This window comes from Monopterus albus, unplaced genomic scaffold (assembly GCF_001952655.1).
Source record: "Monopterus albus unplaced genomic scaffold, M_albus_1.0 scaffold83.1, whole genome shotgun sequence".
Taxonomy (NCBI): Eukaryota; Metazoa; Chordata; class Actinopteri; order Synbranchiformes; family Synbranchidae; genus Monopterus; species Monopterus albus.
Window position 1 is genome coordinate 15,904 of NW_018127963.1, and position 17,529 is coordinate 33,432.

A 17,529-nucleotide genomic window follows, 5' to 3' on the forward strand; every position below is an offset into this window, starting at 1 on the left:
ATTCTCCTTTGATCAGTTCACTTCCTTGCAGTTTCACTCTGTCACCTCCTCAATACCGTCTGCTTTTTTCCCATCCTTGCCGGCTGCAATGTCTTTCTCTCAACTGCTCTAAGCATGACTGAACTCAGCATCTCTGACTTGCGCTTGCAAATAGATGAGAACACAGCTGGGTCATAACCCTAACACTAATCCCTAACCTTGAAAGATGCAGAACATAGGTCAATCATATTAAACCACTTGACCTCAGGTGGAACATCAAATTAAATTTTATTTATATAGCGCCAAATCACAACAAAAGTCATCTCAGGACACTTTACAAAGTAAGGTCTAGACCTTACTCTTATCAATATTATTACATAGGGAAAACCCAACAAATCCCCCTTGAGCAAGCACTTGGTGACAGTGGGGAGGAAAAACTCCCTTTAATGGAAGAAACCTCCGACAGACCCCGGCTCTTGGTGGGCGGCTTCCGGGCTGCTTGGGCAGCCTGGGGGTTGGAAGATCTCTGGACTTGTAATGTTAATTTTGCCTGTGATCCTTGAATAAACCAACACGGTTATATTTTTTATATATCCAAGTGGTCTGAGTCATCCCTCTGAGTTCCTGGTTTGAAAGAACCGGACGTGGCTTTATAATAGAATAAAGCCTTTATTAGTAATGTGTAATGGTGGCATATAGAAGCATAGGGAGAGAGAGGAAAGGAGAGAGAGGAGGGGAGGGGAGAGAAACTCAGAGCATCATGGGGCCCCCCAGCAGCCTAGGCCTATAGCAGCATAAATAAGGGAAGGCTCAGGGTCACCCGATCCCGCCCTAACTATAAGCTTTATCAAAAAGGAACGTCTTAAGTCTAATCTTAAAGGTAGAGAGGGTGTCCGCCTCCCGAACTGCGACTGGGAGTTGGTTCCATAGGAGAGGAGCTTGATAGCTAAAGGCTCTGCCTCCCATTCTGCTTCTGTGGACTCTAGGAACCTCAAGTAAACTTGCACTCTGAGAGCGAAGTGCTCTGTTAGGATGATACGGCTCTACGAGGTCTTTAAGATACGATGGAGCCTTGTCATTAAGGGCTTTGTATGTTAGGAGAAGGATTTTAAATTCTATTCTGAATTTTACAGGGAGCCAGTGGAGAGAAGCTAATATGGGAGAGATATGATCTCTCTTGCTAGTTCCTGTCAGTACTCTGGCTGCAGCATTTTGGATTAACTGGAGGCTTTTTAGGGAATTATTGGGACATCCTGATAGTAAAGAGTTACAGTAGTCCAGCCTGGAAGTAACAAATGCATGGCCCAGTTTTTCAGCATCACTTTGAGACAGGATGCTCCTGATTTTCGCAATATTCGCAGGTGAAAGAAGGCAGTTCTAGTGACTTGGTTTATGTGTGATTTAAAGGACATATTTTGATATTGATATATTCCAATGTTCCTCACAGTAGTACTGGAGGCAAGAGCTATGTCATCTAAAGTAACTATATGATTAGACAGCAGATTTCTAAGGTTTTCAGGCCCAAGCACAATAACTTCAGTTTTGTCAGAGTTTAGAAGTAAGAAGTTGCAGGTCATCCAGGCCTTTATGTCTTTAAGACATGCTTGAAGTTTGACCAGCTGACCTGATTCATTTGGCTTCATAGATAAATATAACTGACTATCATCTGCATAGCAATGGAAATTTATGTTGTGCTTCCTGATAATATTGCCTAAAGGGAGCATGTATAAAGTGAAGAGAATTGGACCTAACACAGAGCCCTGTGGAACGCCGTGACTAACTTCAGTTTGTGTGGAACATTCGTCATTAACATGAACAAATTTACATTTAAATTACATTTACCCACAGTACATGTAAATTTAGAGCTTCAGTTTAAAAATCCTCTATGACCTCATTTAAAGATATATCAGGTTTAACACATCACCTAAATAACGTACCACTTGACACTTATTTTTGTCAACTTTCATCACAGGCAAGATTGAAGTATTACTGCATAAATTTTGCCATATAATCATTGAGCCTATATTCACCCTAATGCAACATGTAGAATGCTCTTTTTCCTTTTTTTCTCATTACAGCTAACTATTTCCCTATCCCAGTAAGAGAAAATTATATTTGAGCCTTCTGTTCTTTAAGCTAAATATGTGACTGTACTTCAGACTGTCTTAAAATATTGAAGAGTGCAGTGAAGTTGACAAACAGGAGGTGATGCTTCTGACAAATCAACATTAATGAAGTTCATTCACATTTGAACTAAATTTATAAAGGGGTTATCCACATCCTCAAGCCAATACACCATTGCCTCGGCTTTCTTTGTCCTGTGTCCCACAGTCATTTGGCCATGTAGTCTCAACAGTCAAAGACACAACGTCACATTCCAGATATCAGCACTTGCAGCTCAGTCTTTTTAACCACTACACAGGTCAAGGAGATAAAGATTTCCTCTGACAAAACCCTTACAGGGCTTAATGCAGAGTGGGAAGACTGGTGTTTTGTTAGGGCAGGAGGAGGTAGCTGCCAATCTCTGCAGAAAGACTTTTAAAATAAAGTGCACCAGGTTGTCCAAAAAAGGATGAACTTGATCATCAGTGCCGGGACCTAGGTGATGGGAGTGGTAGAGGAGAACATGGAGAATGTGGCCAAGCTGCAAACTACTGAGACAGGTCTCCACCAATGTGAGACCCAATGGCAAATACAGTACAAAGCTCTGGAGCATCACCTCAGATGTGAACTGGCCAAAAAAGAAGGACAGCTTCAAAAGACGCAGGAGCTGCAGAAACAGAGCGGAGAGACAGGGGAGAAGCGGTTCATCAAGGAGCAGGACTGGCACAACAAGGTGAGCAAGATGGAGGAGGAGATCAAGCTCCAGATCAAACAAAATTTTAAGCTTCAGGTACAACACATCAGCCAGTTGTTTTGATTTGAATAATAACTAATTGAATTGTAAGTTTGTTTCAGATTTGGAAGAGAAAATTGTGAAATATATGCTGTCTGTTTTTTTTGTGAACTTGCCTTAAAATCTGACAAAGAAAAGGCAAAGATGAATTAGGAGGAAAAGAAAGCAAAGAAGGAGACAGAAAAGCAGGTGAAGAATGTAATGAAGAGTAAGGAGATGGAGAAGAAAGAAGGGGAGGAGAGAGAAGAAGGAGAAGAAGGGAATATCATCTGTTCTCTCTTTCTAACCTCTCCCATCCTCTTACCCCCAGCCCCCCACAAATATTTCCCCTTCCCACACTTCCTCTCCCTCAACCACCTCCACCCTCCCATCAACATCATCTTACCTCTTACCCCCTCCCCTTACCTCCTTACCTTCCACTCTCAGACCTCCATCTCCTCTTCCTGGGCGACATGGGTGACTCGGTGATCAGCAGCACAGCCTCAGGGAAACATGTTCTCCCACTCTCCAAACACATGCATGTAAACTGATCATATTGGAACAAAATAATTCACTGTAAAACAATGCAATTGCATCTTGTTTCTGCTGTTGTGAACACCAACCTAATAATGATCATTTTTCTTGGCTCACACCATCTACTGGAAAGTCTGAAGAGATGATAAGGCTTTACCAGGTTACACAAGTAAACTGCATTCATTAAAAGAAAGAAAGAAAGAAAGAAAGAGATATGAATCTCATAGTCTAATTAGGAGATATTTTTTGTCTATCCTATATATCTTTATAATGAATAGCTTAAACATCAACATGATATTTTTATTCAACAGTGTATTTTGGAAAATGTTATATGAATTGTTAAAGGTCTTGTGTGAACAGATAGCCTATAGTAGCAGATGACTTCAGTGATACAGTACATTGCAGTCTATAATTATTAAGATAGGCCATTAGTATCGTATTCGGCAAGTTCTGATGCTCCTGTCCCATCACGTCTAATGTAGGCCTACTTCTGAGATCCTGATTTAATTTAGAAACATAGCCTACTTAATATATATGTACTGTATATTATTGTTGTTATTATTAACTGCAGGTTCCTGTGCTCTGTCTTGTACAGACCCGGAATGGTGTTTGGTTTCGTTGCTAGGTAACCGTTGTCTAGTTGTAATAAACTATGGTTAGTGGAGGGAAAAGCTACCTATGGAGCTAATCAAGTCGCGGAAAATGAGCATCTTTGAAGACAAACCCATTAATTTTGTTAATTATAGCGTGTTAGGTAACCGTTCGACGAGCAGCTAGATTCACGCCTGTGTCTGGCTCTGGTTCTTGGAGCAAAAAAAAGTTTATAGAATTAGTGTAAGTTCTCCGGCGTGAGAAGCGAAGCAGAAGTGGGAACACGATGTCGATGTCAGCACAGGAAGAACAAGCGAACATCGGTAAAGTGCTGAGTTTTCTTAGGCAATGGGACCGCGGTGGCAGGAGAGTCCGCAGCTGCATGTTGAACACCTTTTTGACCAAAAACACAGGGAAAACGTGTTATGAGCTGGAGCTGGAGTTTGCACAGGTGGCCAGTCTATTTCTGGCTCGACTCACCACATGGATGAGACTCACGTATCTTTTCTTCATCTTGGTGCTTCAGCCCCGGGGAAAATCTGGCCAGTCACAGTCGATTTAAATTTAATATTGCCAATAATTAACAGCTAATGCAAATGTATAATAGATTGTTTGTTTGTTCATAGTTGTGTCTTAGTTTAATGTCTGCATGTACAGTAAGGGTTTGCTGAGGTTACTCTTCCTTGCCACTGTAATCAGCTGAGTATCAGTCCTTCACTGAATATTCAGATACATGTTTGGGACATGTTTGGGACTCCAGCTGAAAGCACTTGGGATTTTCCTTTCTATATCAAGCCAGTGAGTGAGATAAAATACTGCATCATAGTCCGTACAATACTGTAACTGAGTCATTTTCTCATCAAACCAGTGAGTGAGATATAATACTGCATCATAGTCTGTACAATACTGTAACTGAGTCATTTTCTTCAGTGGCCCACCTTTCTGGTATTCCCCAGTGATCAATACCTGATGGAGTTCCTGGAGGATGGAGGGGTTCTCACTCTCCTGGACATCTTGAGCCACGCTCAGAGCAAAGAGGAGGACAAGGCAGAGGCCCTGCATCTTCTGCTCACTGTCTCAAATGCTGGTTGCAAGTACAGAGAGATAATCTGTGAAAGCTGTGGTACATTTCATAAAGAATTTGCCTATAATTTATAGTGTTGTATAGACTAGCATTGTATAATATGTGCATGTGGATAATCTCCTTATTAAAACAGTTTACAATTTCACTATAAATAGATAAATATAAATTTTAGTCTCTTCAAAGTGCATGTCATTTGGATTGATGTAATTTGCACAGCACTATAGGCACCATCATGTCAGCTTTGTCCTTTCTATTGTTGACTTTCCTGCAGGTGTGAAAGTCATAGCGGAGTGCCTGGCCAAGTCAAATGCAGAGGAAACCCAAGAGGTAGCATGGACTCTGATGGAATCCCTGTCGCATGGAAATCCTAAATACCTAAACCAAATTTATAAATGTCTGATTACTCTCATGACTCATACTTCTCCTAAGACTCAGCAGCTGGTCTTACATGCTTTACGCACTGTGCAGGTAAAACCAGAGACATCCTGAGTGTACAAGTGTCAGTATATTACAATAAGCATTTACTTTTTGTCATTGTCAGAGCCTGTACATGCACTCATTCTTGCGGTTTCATACAATGAACCTTGCCTTTAAAAAAAATTATCTGGCTTTTCTTTTATCGTGATTACTGAACTGCAGATTTTATTGTTAATACCCTGGCAAATGATGTTATGTCTACAATTTAAGCAATACAACAAGTTTCCCATTATTCTCTTCAACAGTCCAAATTGAAGACAATCAATCACAGCATTGTAGAACCTCTGTTGAATATGCTCACGTCTCTGCAGCTGGACGTCCAGGATGAAGGTAAGCACAGAAGATACTGTATGGTGGTGAAATTTGGGCTTGACTTATAATTTTTTTTAGTTAAAAAAAAATTTTTTTTTGTTTTGTATGCTGAATCTTGTCCACTAGTCATAGTTTTATGAAGGGAAAAATATATCCTGTAATATATTATTACCTTTTAACCTTGTTTTGATCTTTATGTATCTTTTTGGCAGCTATTAATCTGATGTTAGACCTGAGGTCCTATGATGTAAGACCAGTGCTGCTCAGTGGCCTGGTGGCTCTGCTGAGACCTACTAACGAAGCCATACAGGAGCACAGGAACACAGAAGGTGACACTTTGGTCTGAGGTCTCGATGCCTACTAACGAAGACATACAGGAGCACAGGAACACAGGTGACACTTTGGTCTGAGGTCTCGATGTCTGTCGATTTTTTGAAAGTGCAGGATTGTTCCTCAGACTGCTGCTTTAGACAGTGACAGCAAAGGTTCTGACATTAGGAAACTGAGACCAGCTTTCCATGTTTCAAAAAAGTTATTTTAATGGTTTTGCATAAAGGTTTTGAAATTTTGCAAACAGATACAGCAGGTTATTTGTCACATTAACATTTTTGTTGATGTGTAAAGTCCTATCGGAGGCTGAGATGATCAAGATGACTGGATCTCTGCCTGTGTTTGAGCAACAAGCTGCTGCAGCTAAAGCAATACGGTATGGTCTTTAAGTTTAAACTGGATAATGTAAACACAAATATGAGTCCATACATTTTTGTAGTTTATTATGCAATAAATATATTTCTAGAATATTGCATTATTTTATTTTCATGAGTTCAGTGTTTTCATGTGGAATGTGTTAAAGGATGTTGGCTGAGGAAGACCATGAGCTTTCCCAAGAGCTTCTCTCTCTTGGAGTGATCCAGAACCTTCTGTACGCCATGGGCAACAGAGAGCACATTGAGGCACAAATACAAGCCAGCCTGGCCTTGGCGGTACATATATGCACACATATACAAAAACACACAAGACAGATATTTGCTTTACTAAGACAGTAACCAACACTGAAAAAACAGCCTGAAATGAGCAGAGCAAAGTTTTTCAAGTTGGACTCTGAATATAAAGATATTTTATGTTTGTCACAGTTCTAATGTGCCACTATCACACAAATGCAACCCTACATACAAATTCAGACAGACACATACTGTATATTCTTACACATGCTCATTATAACTGCTTTTATTTCTGCCCAGCACTTTGTCCGCTCATTACCAGCAATTGAGGAACATATGCAGAGACTCTTGGGCAGTACACTGTTTGCAGCCTTTATGGTAAGCTTTACTGAGATACAAAATACTGTGTGTACTGTGTAGACACTGATAGAAAGCCGTACTAACAAATCCAGCCACCCTGTTTCTCCAGCACAAACCTGAGACTTTGTACATGAATATGGATGAAATACAAGCAGAAATCCTGCTTTCTAACAAGGTTAACATAACTGAAGGTAATGACAGTTTTCAGTTTATCCTAAGAATCCTCAGTTCACTGTTTTATCTCAGAATAACAGTTTTTCTTGTCAATCTTTTTAGCTTTGGATGGTGAGAAGAACTCTGAAGGCTGATAAGGAGCAGCATTTCCAAATGCAAGAGGTTACAGATGACCAGTTACCTTGTTAAAAATGTAATATGTATTGTAAGTAGTTTAATTACTTCATCAAAATAATGTAACTTATTACTTTTTGGTTACTTTTCTAAAAAATGTTTTGAACTGGGCAATAAAGCTCAAAAGGCCTAACATAAATGTAAACCAGGCAGTACTTAACACCTATTACTATAAAACATTTATTCAAGGTTTTTTTAACATAACTTCAGTTACATAATATATTATTGTGAAACATGTACAAGATGCAAACCTTATATTCTCTGACCTAAGTTTTTTTTGTTTTATACTGAAAAGAATATATTCAGATGTAACCTCTTTGTAGTCGCCAACATTTAGATTTGTAACTGTAATTTAATAACATTTTTTTATTTTTAATTACAGTAACTATTAGCATGTGCGTTTTTCTGTTGCAGCCAAGCTGTGGAATAACTTACTCCTACATATTAGAGTGGCCCCTTCAGTGTCTGTCTTTAAATTTCTGCTAAAGACAGTTTTATGCTCTGGCTCACAAGTCATAATGCTTTGTGATAGTCCTGTCTTTGTTTCCCTCTTTTGCCGCAACTTGTTATTATTTAATACTTCTGTTATTGCCAATAGGTAAAGCGTGATGTGCCACCTTTAGTTTTTTCCTTTTATATTTGTTTTATGTTTTAAATTTATTTTACTATGTATAGCATTTTTGCAAACACCTTTTGTTTCAAATGTGCTTTATAAATAAAATATGTAACTAGTTAGGCTACTCCCCAGCACTGACAAAGAGGATACATTATTTCAGTTTTGCAGTTCAATAAAATTTTGAAAATGTGGCTAAATACTGGAGTTTTGTGTTAATTGTTGTCAATGAAACAACTATTTTAAACATCTTCTACAGGGATTGAATTCACTAATGATTTTTTCAATCTTATAGTCACATTAAAAGCTGATATTCCATCTGAAAAAATCTGAATTAATTAAACCAGAAGAAACAGGACATAATTCATTTATTATTATAATAATACTTTATTTGTCTAGCACTTTACAACTCCAGAGGAGCCCAGAGCGCTTCATAGAAAAACATGTATTAGGAGTATAAAATCAGCTACATAAACAATTAAACCAAGAGCAAAATAAAACACACAATATAATATCAAAAGCTAATGGGAGACTTCCATATCGAAGTATAAATATAAAACAACAAACTAAAAGACATCGACATGATGCCACAGGAGCCCGCTAGAAAGAGCTAGCCTGTCTATTATAGAATACAAATTGAACTGACATTTGCCTCCTACCTTTATTCTTAAACTACACGTGTCTAAAAGAGATTTTAGTGTTGCTTATTTTGATTATTTAGTAATGAAATAATGAAATGCTTTCTTTAATCCAGGTCAATAATAGTCAGTATGAAATACTTGCACAACCTCTACCTATTGGGTAATTTTAGTGATGACCCTCCCACCGGAGATGACGTTCACCTGCGTCCCTTGCTTCCTTGCAGCGGATTGGACGAGCAGCGACTTTCTATTCTGAACATGGCGGGTTTTATCAATGAGGTAAATAAGCGGTATCATGCTGTGTGGAGAGAAATGAAATAATGAGCAGGCTACGTTCAGCTGTGCACAAAGGAAAAAGAGCCAGACTGGAAGTGGTAGAAACGGCAAAACCAAATCGGAAGACGTCAGCGACGGTCGTGAAAGACGGTAGGTCTACATATTTAAATTAAAAAGTTCATTGATAACATACAGGATTTGAATCCTGCTAGTGCTTTTGAGGGCTATTGAAATACTACTCAAATGTCATGGGTATTTGCCCAAGGGTTTGTTTTTGAATGAGAATCGTGATTTTGGTCTTCAGAGAAAACCACGAAGGATGCCTCACTGTCCACATACCACACCTTTCCTGACTCTACAGCGGTGGTGCGGCTGCGTTGTCAGCTCCTGTACTGGTATGACCAGGAGAAGAGAGAGCTGCCATGGAGGACTCTGGTAAAAAGAAACTTTTTAAACTGGTTTTTGACAATGAATTTTGGTGTTTGAAAGTTTTAGTGAAAAATCAGAATAATTATAATCCTATATGTAGGCTAATTATTAAAATGTTTGTATTGTTACTGCAGCAACTTTGTGACGTATGTGATTAGATGGTTTCAGTAGTATTTCTAACCTTCTATTTTGGCATTGTACAGATGCAGATAGAATAAAAAAAAAGTGTTAAAGTTGAACAGCAGAGTGAAGGCATGTTCCATGCTCTACAGATTATATGCACGTTATACTAAAGATGTACAAAACGGTCAAAATATCTTATTGATGATATATGACACAATTTCACTTTTTCCTGTATCTTTTTATGTTTTACTAAATGAAATGCATCCTTATTATTGTAAAATTATGATTAATATTTCTCAAATAAACTTATATCCCTCAGCCTTTGATACACATTAAAGTGGCCATGGCATGCTCATTTCGGGTACCTCTAGGTTAGTTTTACCCCCATCATAACTCCAAATAGTCTGTTATGTCAGAATGATAAAACCCGATATCACAAGGAGAGCCTCCTCCTGAAAACGAAAGGATAGTACATGAATGTGCACAACTCCTGTTGCTAGTTAGGAAGCCTGGGCAACACATAAACAAAAAACTTTGACAAACAAGCTACATCTTCAGCAATGACAATACTCCAATACCTGACATGTTCGAGCCAGAATATGAAAGTGAACAGTGTGACAACAGCACGACAAACCGCAACAGCATATATACTGATGAAAAGAGACACTCTAAACAAAGCAAAGCGGGTAATTGAGAACCCCCATATATTAACTGGCATAATGCAGACATAGTAACTTCTCCAGCTATACAGCAATTCTCTCTAACCTTACAGAAACAAGGTATTAACAGACATGCAATGTTTTTTTGTTTTTTTTTAATACTTGATCTTCTTCCACAAGTCCCTTGTGTTACAGGCGACCATATACACTCATAACAGGTAGCCTTCCATTGACAATAATAATATCATGGATTTTTAGAATCCTCTCACCAACCCACAACACATCACATGCGGCAGACACGCTGGCCTCAAGCAGTCAAAACAAACAGGTACTGTGCTCCGGGGGAATCCAGCATTGATGAGCTGGTCATTCACCGGCATGGAGGGCTTGCTAGCCGCCTGCTTGTAACTTAGACCTGGTCAGATAAAACAGTGAGTTCCTGTAAGGAGCATTCTCAGACATGCATTAACCTCAGGCCCTGTATTTTTCTCCACATCCTCTGGTCACATTGCAGGCAGCAGGAGGTAAAATATATCCACAAAACCGCGTGCAGTCGAAAAAACTTCCAATTTTACAGTGGCACCAGTGGATGTCAGGCAAACTCACATGAATGTGCAACTGCCTGGAGATTGTGATCATTCAAGGAAGTCAGTGAACTATTTGTGAGACTTGTATAAATTGAGAAGTACAACAACATAGGTGTACCTCATTTGTTGAGTTTTCAATCATGTTTAAGATGATAATTCATTGTCATACCATTGTAGAGAAGTCAGAAAACACAGAAAAGCATGCCATGGGCACTTTAAGAACTGTAGAAACAAAACCAGCCGGTACCATAAAGTAATATAACAGACTTGTGTTTTTTTTCTCTCTGTCAGGCTATGACAGAATCAGACCTTAACATCAGGACATATGCAGGTAAGAAAATATTTTCTTGGCAAATGCAGATATTTGTAACTGCTGCTCACACCCTTTACAGGACAGATTTTTTTTTTTCAGTGTGGGTTTCAGAGATCATGCTGCAGCAGACTCAAGTTGCCACAGTAAAAGACTACTACAACAAGTGGATGAAGGTGAGCACCCTTGTTCATTGTACTCATTACCTAGTGTCCTTGTGTTACAAAATATTAAATGTGGTGAGCCTCATCAAACATCATTCAAACTCTTTCCTCATTGTGTTCCAGCGGTGGCCCACAGTGCAGGATCTTGCAGCTGCTACACTGGAGGTAATTAATAGAAGCAGCAGCTGTGGTGATTTGTGAAATTATTTCAAATATTTATTTATTTTACTTTATGAGTAGGAAGTGAACCAGATGTGGGCTGGCCTTGGCTACTACTCCCGTGGAAAGAGACTGCATGAGGGAGCTCAGAAGGTTGTACTGCATGACATGGCTCAGCATATGGTTCCAGTTTAATCTGTGCCTCCTGTGATCATCTTGATTTGTGGCTCAGCTCTTAAAATTGTGTGTAATGATAATCTGGTTTTATGTCGTGATTTAATTATGCAGACCAGATCAACATAATGTGAAATTTTGGGGTTCTGAGTGTCATTTTACATTACAGTTTTCTTTTAGGTGGTAACAGAGCTGAAGAGACAGATGCCTCAGACAGTGGACAGCCTGTTGAAACACCTGCCTGGAGTGGGACGCTATACTGCTGCAGCTATAGGCTCTATTGCATTGGGAGAGGTTGGGTTGCTATACACACATACCTATACACCAGAGCTGGGCGTGTTTCTGAGGCCACATTTGATGACAACAGTGCTTCGTTTATCACTGAAGACTGAAATGATCTTTGTTGCCTAGGTTACCGGCGCTGTGGATGGCAACGTGATTCGGGTGCTGTGTCGGCTGAGAGCCATTGGTGCCAACTGCACAAGTCCTGCAGTAACAGAGGCACTTTGGTGAGAGATAAAATAAACAAGTACCACACTTAATCTCTGAGTAGCTTTTGTACCCTAGGATTTGTTATGTCGGTTGAGTGCCCAGATGTTTTTCTACATTATGAACTCATCCTTCTAAATGTTTTGGATTCTTGGAGATGCTTTTTGGTTGGCTGCCATAAATAAACATTGGCCAGTTAAATCTGTCTTGCACGGGCGCTTTGTTTCATTCTGCACAGGGTGATTTCTGTGCCTGTTTGAGGTTGTCTCAGATGTGTCCAAACAAATGCTGTTTGTAAAATTTTTACGAAGTGAGATTTTATTTATTTAAAGATATTTAGATATCAGGGAAACCTGGGTTTTAAAAACTGAAGATTATTCCATAATAAATGAATTATGTCCTATTTCTTCTGGTTTAATTAATTCAGATTTTTTCAGATGGAATATCAGCTTTTAATGTGACTATAAGATTGAAAAAATCATTAGTGAAGTCAATCTTTGTAGAAGGTGTTTAAAATAGTTTTTACATTTGACAACAATTACCACTACCTGAATAAAAAATAGACAAGGGAAAATTAAATAAGGGTTCTGATGTGCTTGTCCTGTTTGAAGCTCAGCCAGTGAAGGATTTTTTTTTTTTTTTTTAAGACCATCCTTTTGAAAGGAACACAGAAACTAAAATCATCCATGTGTCCATTTGTTTCTTGTTAAAACTTTTATTAGCATTTATGTTCTATGATAAATTGGTATATTCCGTAATTAGTTCTTGACATACTTCATTCTGGAGTGAGTTACAGTACTAATAGAAACGCCATGATTGCAGTTTCTGTGCTTTACTTTGCACTGTTTCAGGGATCTATCGAATATGCTAGTGGATCCAGAGAGACCAGGAGACTTCAACCAGGCCATGATGGAGCTGGGAGCACGAGTGTGCACCCCTAAAGCACCACTCTGTAGCCAGTGTCCTATACAGTCTCACTGCCACTCTTATCACAAAGTAGGTCCTGTCTCGCATCTGGTACCAATAAGAAAAGGTTATGCCTGCTAACTTATGTTGTAAACTCAGAGCTACAGTAACATGGGTTACTAATGTATCGGATCACAGCAGGCTTACCTATGCAGTGTGTGTGTGTATTTGCAGGTTCATGTCAAACAAGGACAAAATTCCAGGAAGCTCTTGGTGAAGCTGGACAGAAAACCTTCAGCCCTGCCTGACATAGAAGACTGCAGTATGTGCTCTTCTCTTTCCTTCAGACCTCCGTGTTGAGATATTTACAGTTGGGTCCATAAGTATTTGGACAGGGACACATTTTTTTGTCATTTTTCTTTGGTACACCAACACAATCAGTTTGAAATGTAGTAATCAAGATGTTACAGAAGTATAGACTTTCAGCTTTAAATAAGGGGGTTTCACAAAAATATCACATTTATGAATTACAAAGATTTTTATGCATAGTCCCCTTATTTTCAGAGGCTCAAAAGTAGTTGGACAAACTAGCATAAAAATATATAGAATTATTGTGTTTAATACTTGGATGCAAATCCTTTGCAGTCAGTGACTACCTGAAGTCTGGAACCAATGGACATCATCAGATGCTGAGGTTACTCCTTTGTGAGGCCTTAGCTCAGCTACCTTCAGTTGCTGCATGCCCACTTGGGTTGAGTTCAGGTGACAGACTCAGCCATTGACGAATATTGCAACTCTTGAGTTGCTTGGGTCATCCATCTGTACTGTGACATGCCATTCTGTGAGTTTTGCAGCATTTGGCTCTGTCTGTCTGTCTTTCCATCCATCCATCCATTATCTGTAACTTCAGAATTCATCATGCTACTTCTCTCAGCAGTCAGGTCATCAATAACCACCAGTCATCCAGTTCCACTTGAAGCCACACTTTCCCATGCCATAACACTGCCTCCACCACATTTGACAGATGATATTGCATGTGTTGGATTATTAGATTAGATTCAACTTTATTGTCATTAAACATGTACAAGCAATGAAATACAGTTTAGCATCTAACCAGAAATACAATAGCGGCAGTGCAGAGTGCGTAGTATGTACAGTGAGAACTAATTTACCGATGGATATGAACAGTTGATATTTACAATAAGTTATATAAGGTAATATAGTACAATATACAACAGACTGTATGGATTTAAATGACAAATAATGGATAAGGTACTTTAAGCTTATAAAACACTATGAAATGGAATGAAATAGTGCAGAATAAAAAGACAAATAAGTTACAGGAGTTAACATTTCAATGGATGTAAATAGTGCAAAATAAATATACAGTATTGGCATATGTACAGTACAGTGTGCAAATGAATAACCGAGCAGTATTCTGTGTGTAGAGTATGTGCAAATTAATAGATCACTTCAGTATTACAGGTAACAGAAGTGTATTGCATTAGTCCCAGGAGGAGAGATGAGAAGGGGTGAGGTTTGTGTAGAGGGAGGTGGTGGGGGTCAACGGGGGACAGAGTTCAGCAAGGAGACAGCTTTGGGGAAGAAGCTGTTCCTGAGTCTACTGGTCATTATGAATCTTTCCTTTCCTGCTCCATACTTTTCTCTTCCCCTCATTTTGCTACAAGTTGATCTTGGTTTCATCAGTCTAAAGAATCTTATTCCAGATCTGGGCAGGCTTTTTAGGTGTTTTCTGGCAGTCTAAACTGGTCTTTCTGTTCTTGAGCATTACCAGTGGTTTGCACCTTGAGGTGAACCCTCTGTATTTACATTTATGAAGGCGCCTCTTGACCGTAGACTCTGACACTGATACGCCTTCCTCTTCGAATGTGTTCTGGACTTATGTAGTAGATGTTATGAAGGGTTTTTTTTCTTCACCAAGGAAGGAATCAACCACCTTAGCTGTCTTCCAGGCCTGTTGCTGTTGCTGAGCTCATCAGTGCATTCCTCCTTTTTGAGAATTTTTGATTTGGTCACTCCTAAAGTTTCTGATATCTCTTTGACAGGTTTGAATTTTTTTTTAAGCCTTATGATGGATTTCTTCACTTGAAACAATACCTCTTTGGACCACACATTGAGAGTTCCAATGGACACCTGCCAAAGGCAAATTCACCACTTGAAATCAGTTCCAGGCCTTTTATCTTCTTAATTTTGTCATGAATTAATGAGGGTACATACCACACCTGGCCATGAAACTGCTTGTCAGTCACGTGTCCAATTACCTTTGAGCCTCTGAAAATGGAGGATTATGTATAAAAAAATGTCTGTAATTCCCAAACAATTAATGCAATATGTTTGCTAAACTGCTTGTATCAAAGCTGAACGTCTTTACTTCATTAACATTCTGACTGCTTCATTTCAGATTTATTGTGGTGGTGTACAGAGGCAAAATTACAAAAATTGTGTCACTGTCAAAATACTTAGGAACTTGACTGCAGTAATGTTTGGCTTCTCCGCTCCCTCAGCAAACAGTGGGACATGTCTGTTGTGTCCTACGGAGCCCTGGGACAATGACTTGGGTGTTCAGAACTTCCCCAGAAAGCCGGCAAAGAAGCCGCCCAGAGTGGAGCGAACTCTGACCTGTGTGGTGATCAGACCTGGAGAGAAGGGAGAGGAGGAGTATCTGCTCACACAGAGACCAAACAAAGGTCAGCACATGCGGATGTTTTGTCTACAATGGTCAACACAGGGCATCAAGAGCGAGCTGCTAAATACATTCATCAGACTTTGATGATCAGATAGAATTTAATATGTGAGCTGTCATTCAGGTATAGAAGCAGAACTTAGATTTCCATCAGTGTTAATGTTGGCAGGGAATTATTTCCATTTAGGATTTAATCATAGATGGATTTAGGTGGGTGAATATAGACAACACAAAGAAAAACATGAGAACATTTATGTGGGCTACATGAATAAATTCAATATATGGGCATGAGTTTAGGTTTAAATTGTAATCTGCTAACAAAACAAATGCATTAAAATAAATGGACACTTTGGTTGTGTTTTAAATGCTTGTTTTTATCAATCTTAATGTCTGACAGCCCATGTTTGTGTGTATTGACAGGTTTGCTGGCAGGCTTGTGGGAGTTTCCCAGTCTTCTTCTGGAGGGTGAGAGCTCTGAGATGAAACAGAAGGGGGCACTGTGTGCTGAACTAGGCAGGATGCTGGGAACTCATTTGACTGAGAGCTGCTTCTACTATGTGGGAGAGGTAAACAACAGTAGTGTGCACACTTTTACACACAAATCAGCTCTTTGTTTATCTGAATGACAACCCAGATGAATCACTGGTTGCAGGTGGCTCACGTCTTCTCCCACATCCACCAGACTTACGTGGTTCACAGTGTATATTTGAAGGACGGCCACACACAAACCCAGCCTGAAAACATGCAGTGGCTCACCAGAGCTGCTCTGCAGGAAGCTGCTGTATCCACAGGAGTCAAAAAGGTGTGTGTACTGCTGGTATATACAGTATCAGAATCTGCTAATAAAGGCCAGGTGTGTCGGACACACGAGGAATTTGACTCTGGTACATCGGCTCTCAATGTATATGTACATATCCCCATGCAAGGGGCAAGTAAACAGTAAACCAATATAAACCAATAATGTAATGTAACAAAAAAGCAGTATTAACAAGCAACAAACAGTGCAAATAATGCAAAATAAGCAGTATAAACAGGCAGTAAACAATGCAGACAAAGGAATGTTAATTGAAATGAGATAAATAGGAATAAAATTAGATTACTTAAAAATAGAGACCTGTACGGATCTGTATAATCTGTACAATGTATATTTACAGGTATTGCACTGAGGGCTATTGTCCAGTCATACTGTTGTGGGCTAAGTGTTCATCAGAGTGACAGCCTTGGGGAAGAAACTGTCCCTGTGCCTGGTTGTCTTGGTGCACAGTGGCTTGTAACGCTGTGCAGAGGGGAGGAGTTGAAACAGATTGAGTCCGGGGTGTGAGGGGTCAGCAGTGATCCTCTCCGCCCTCCTTTTGGCCCGTGAGGTGTACAGGTCCTCCATGGAGGGCAGGCTCACACCAATGACCTTTTCTGCAGTCCTGACTGTCCACTGAAGTCTGTATTTGTCCTGTTTGGTTGCTGAGCCAAACCAGACAGTGATGGAGGTGCAGAGAACAGACTCAATGATTCCTCTGTAGAACTGTATCAGCAGCTCCTGGGGCAGGTCGAACTTCCTGAGCTGGCGCAGGAAGTACATCCTCTGCTGTACCTTCTTGGTGATGGTCCTGATGTTGGACGTCCACTTCAGGTTCTGGGAGATAGTGGAACCCAGGAACTTGTAGGACTTTACTGCTGATACAGTGCTGCCAAGTATGGTAAGTGGGGGTAAGGTGGGAGGGCTTTTCGTGAAGTCCACTGTCATCTCCACTGTTTTGAGCGTGTTCAGCTCCAGGCTGTTGCGGCTAAAACACAAGA

At 39.7% G+C, this 17,529-nt stretch overlaps 2 protein-coding genes across 6 annotated transcripts in view; both read left to right on the plus strand.

Annotated features, from left to right (window-relative positions):
- Positions 1-3,995: 3,995 nt before the first annotated feature.
- armh1 (armadillo like helical domain containing 1) lies at positions 3,996-8,316 on the plus strand. Of its 5 annotated transcripts, none has more exons than XM_020606996.1 (12): positions 3,996-4,477; positions 4,709-4,777; positions 4,936-5,102; positions 5,335-5,531; positions 5,786-5,870; positions 6,065-6,181; positions 6,477-6,558; positions 6,706-6,835; positions 7,094-7,171; positions 7,263-7,344; positions 7,430-7,489; positions 7,916-8,316. In XM_020606996.1, the coding sequence occupies exons 1-11, from the start codon at positions 4,266-4,268 to the stop codon at positions 7,459-7,461; spliced, it is 1,251 nt and encodes a 416-aa protein (XP_020462652.1). In that variant the 5' UTR covers positions 3,996-4,265; the 3' UTR covers positions 7,462-7,489; positions 7,916-8,316. The 5 variants fall into 5 exon arrangements, 4 of the variants coding, with proteins under 4 accessions (XP_020462652.1, XP_020462653.1, XP_020462651.1 ...); XR_002275463.1 differs by having other exon boundaries at positions 3,998-4,477; positions 7,430-7,532; XM_020606997.1 differs by having other exon boundaries at positions 3,998-4,477; positions 5,335-5,390; positions 5,493-5,531; positions 7,430-8,316.
- Positions 8,317-8,954: 638 nt separating this feature from the next.
- Positions 8,955-17,529, plus strand: part of mutyh (mutY DNA glycosylase) — an 11,069-nt gene continuing 2,494 nt past the window's right edge. The window contains exons 1-13 of the mRNA XM_020606991.1: positions 8,955-9,181; positions 9,336-9,466; positions 11,121-11,160; positions 11,242-11,315; positions 11,427-11,468; positions 11,544-11,615; positions 11,817-11,930; positions 12,048-12,145; positions 12,977-13,121; positions 13,266-13,353; positions 15,557-15,739; positions 16,156-16,301; positions 16,388-16,537. Coding sequence (XP_020462647.1) covers positions 9,076-9,181; positions 9,336-9,466; positions 11,121-11,160; positions 11,242-11,315; positions 11,427-11,468; positions 11,544-11,615; positions 11,817-11,930; positions 12,048-12,145; positions 12,977-13,121; positions 13,266-13,353; positions 15,557-15,739; positions 16,156-16,301; positions 16,388-16,537 — 1,389 coding nt within the window. The 5' untranslated portion in view covers positions 8,955-9,075. The remainder of the gene's footprint in view (positions 9,182-9,335; positions 9,467-11,120; positions 11,161-11,241; positions 11,316-11,426; positions 11,469-11,543; positions 11,616-11,816; positions 11,931-12,047; positions 12,146-12,976; positions 13,122-13,265; positions 13,354-15,556; positions 15,740-16,155; positions 16,302-16,387; positions 16,538-17,529) is intronic.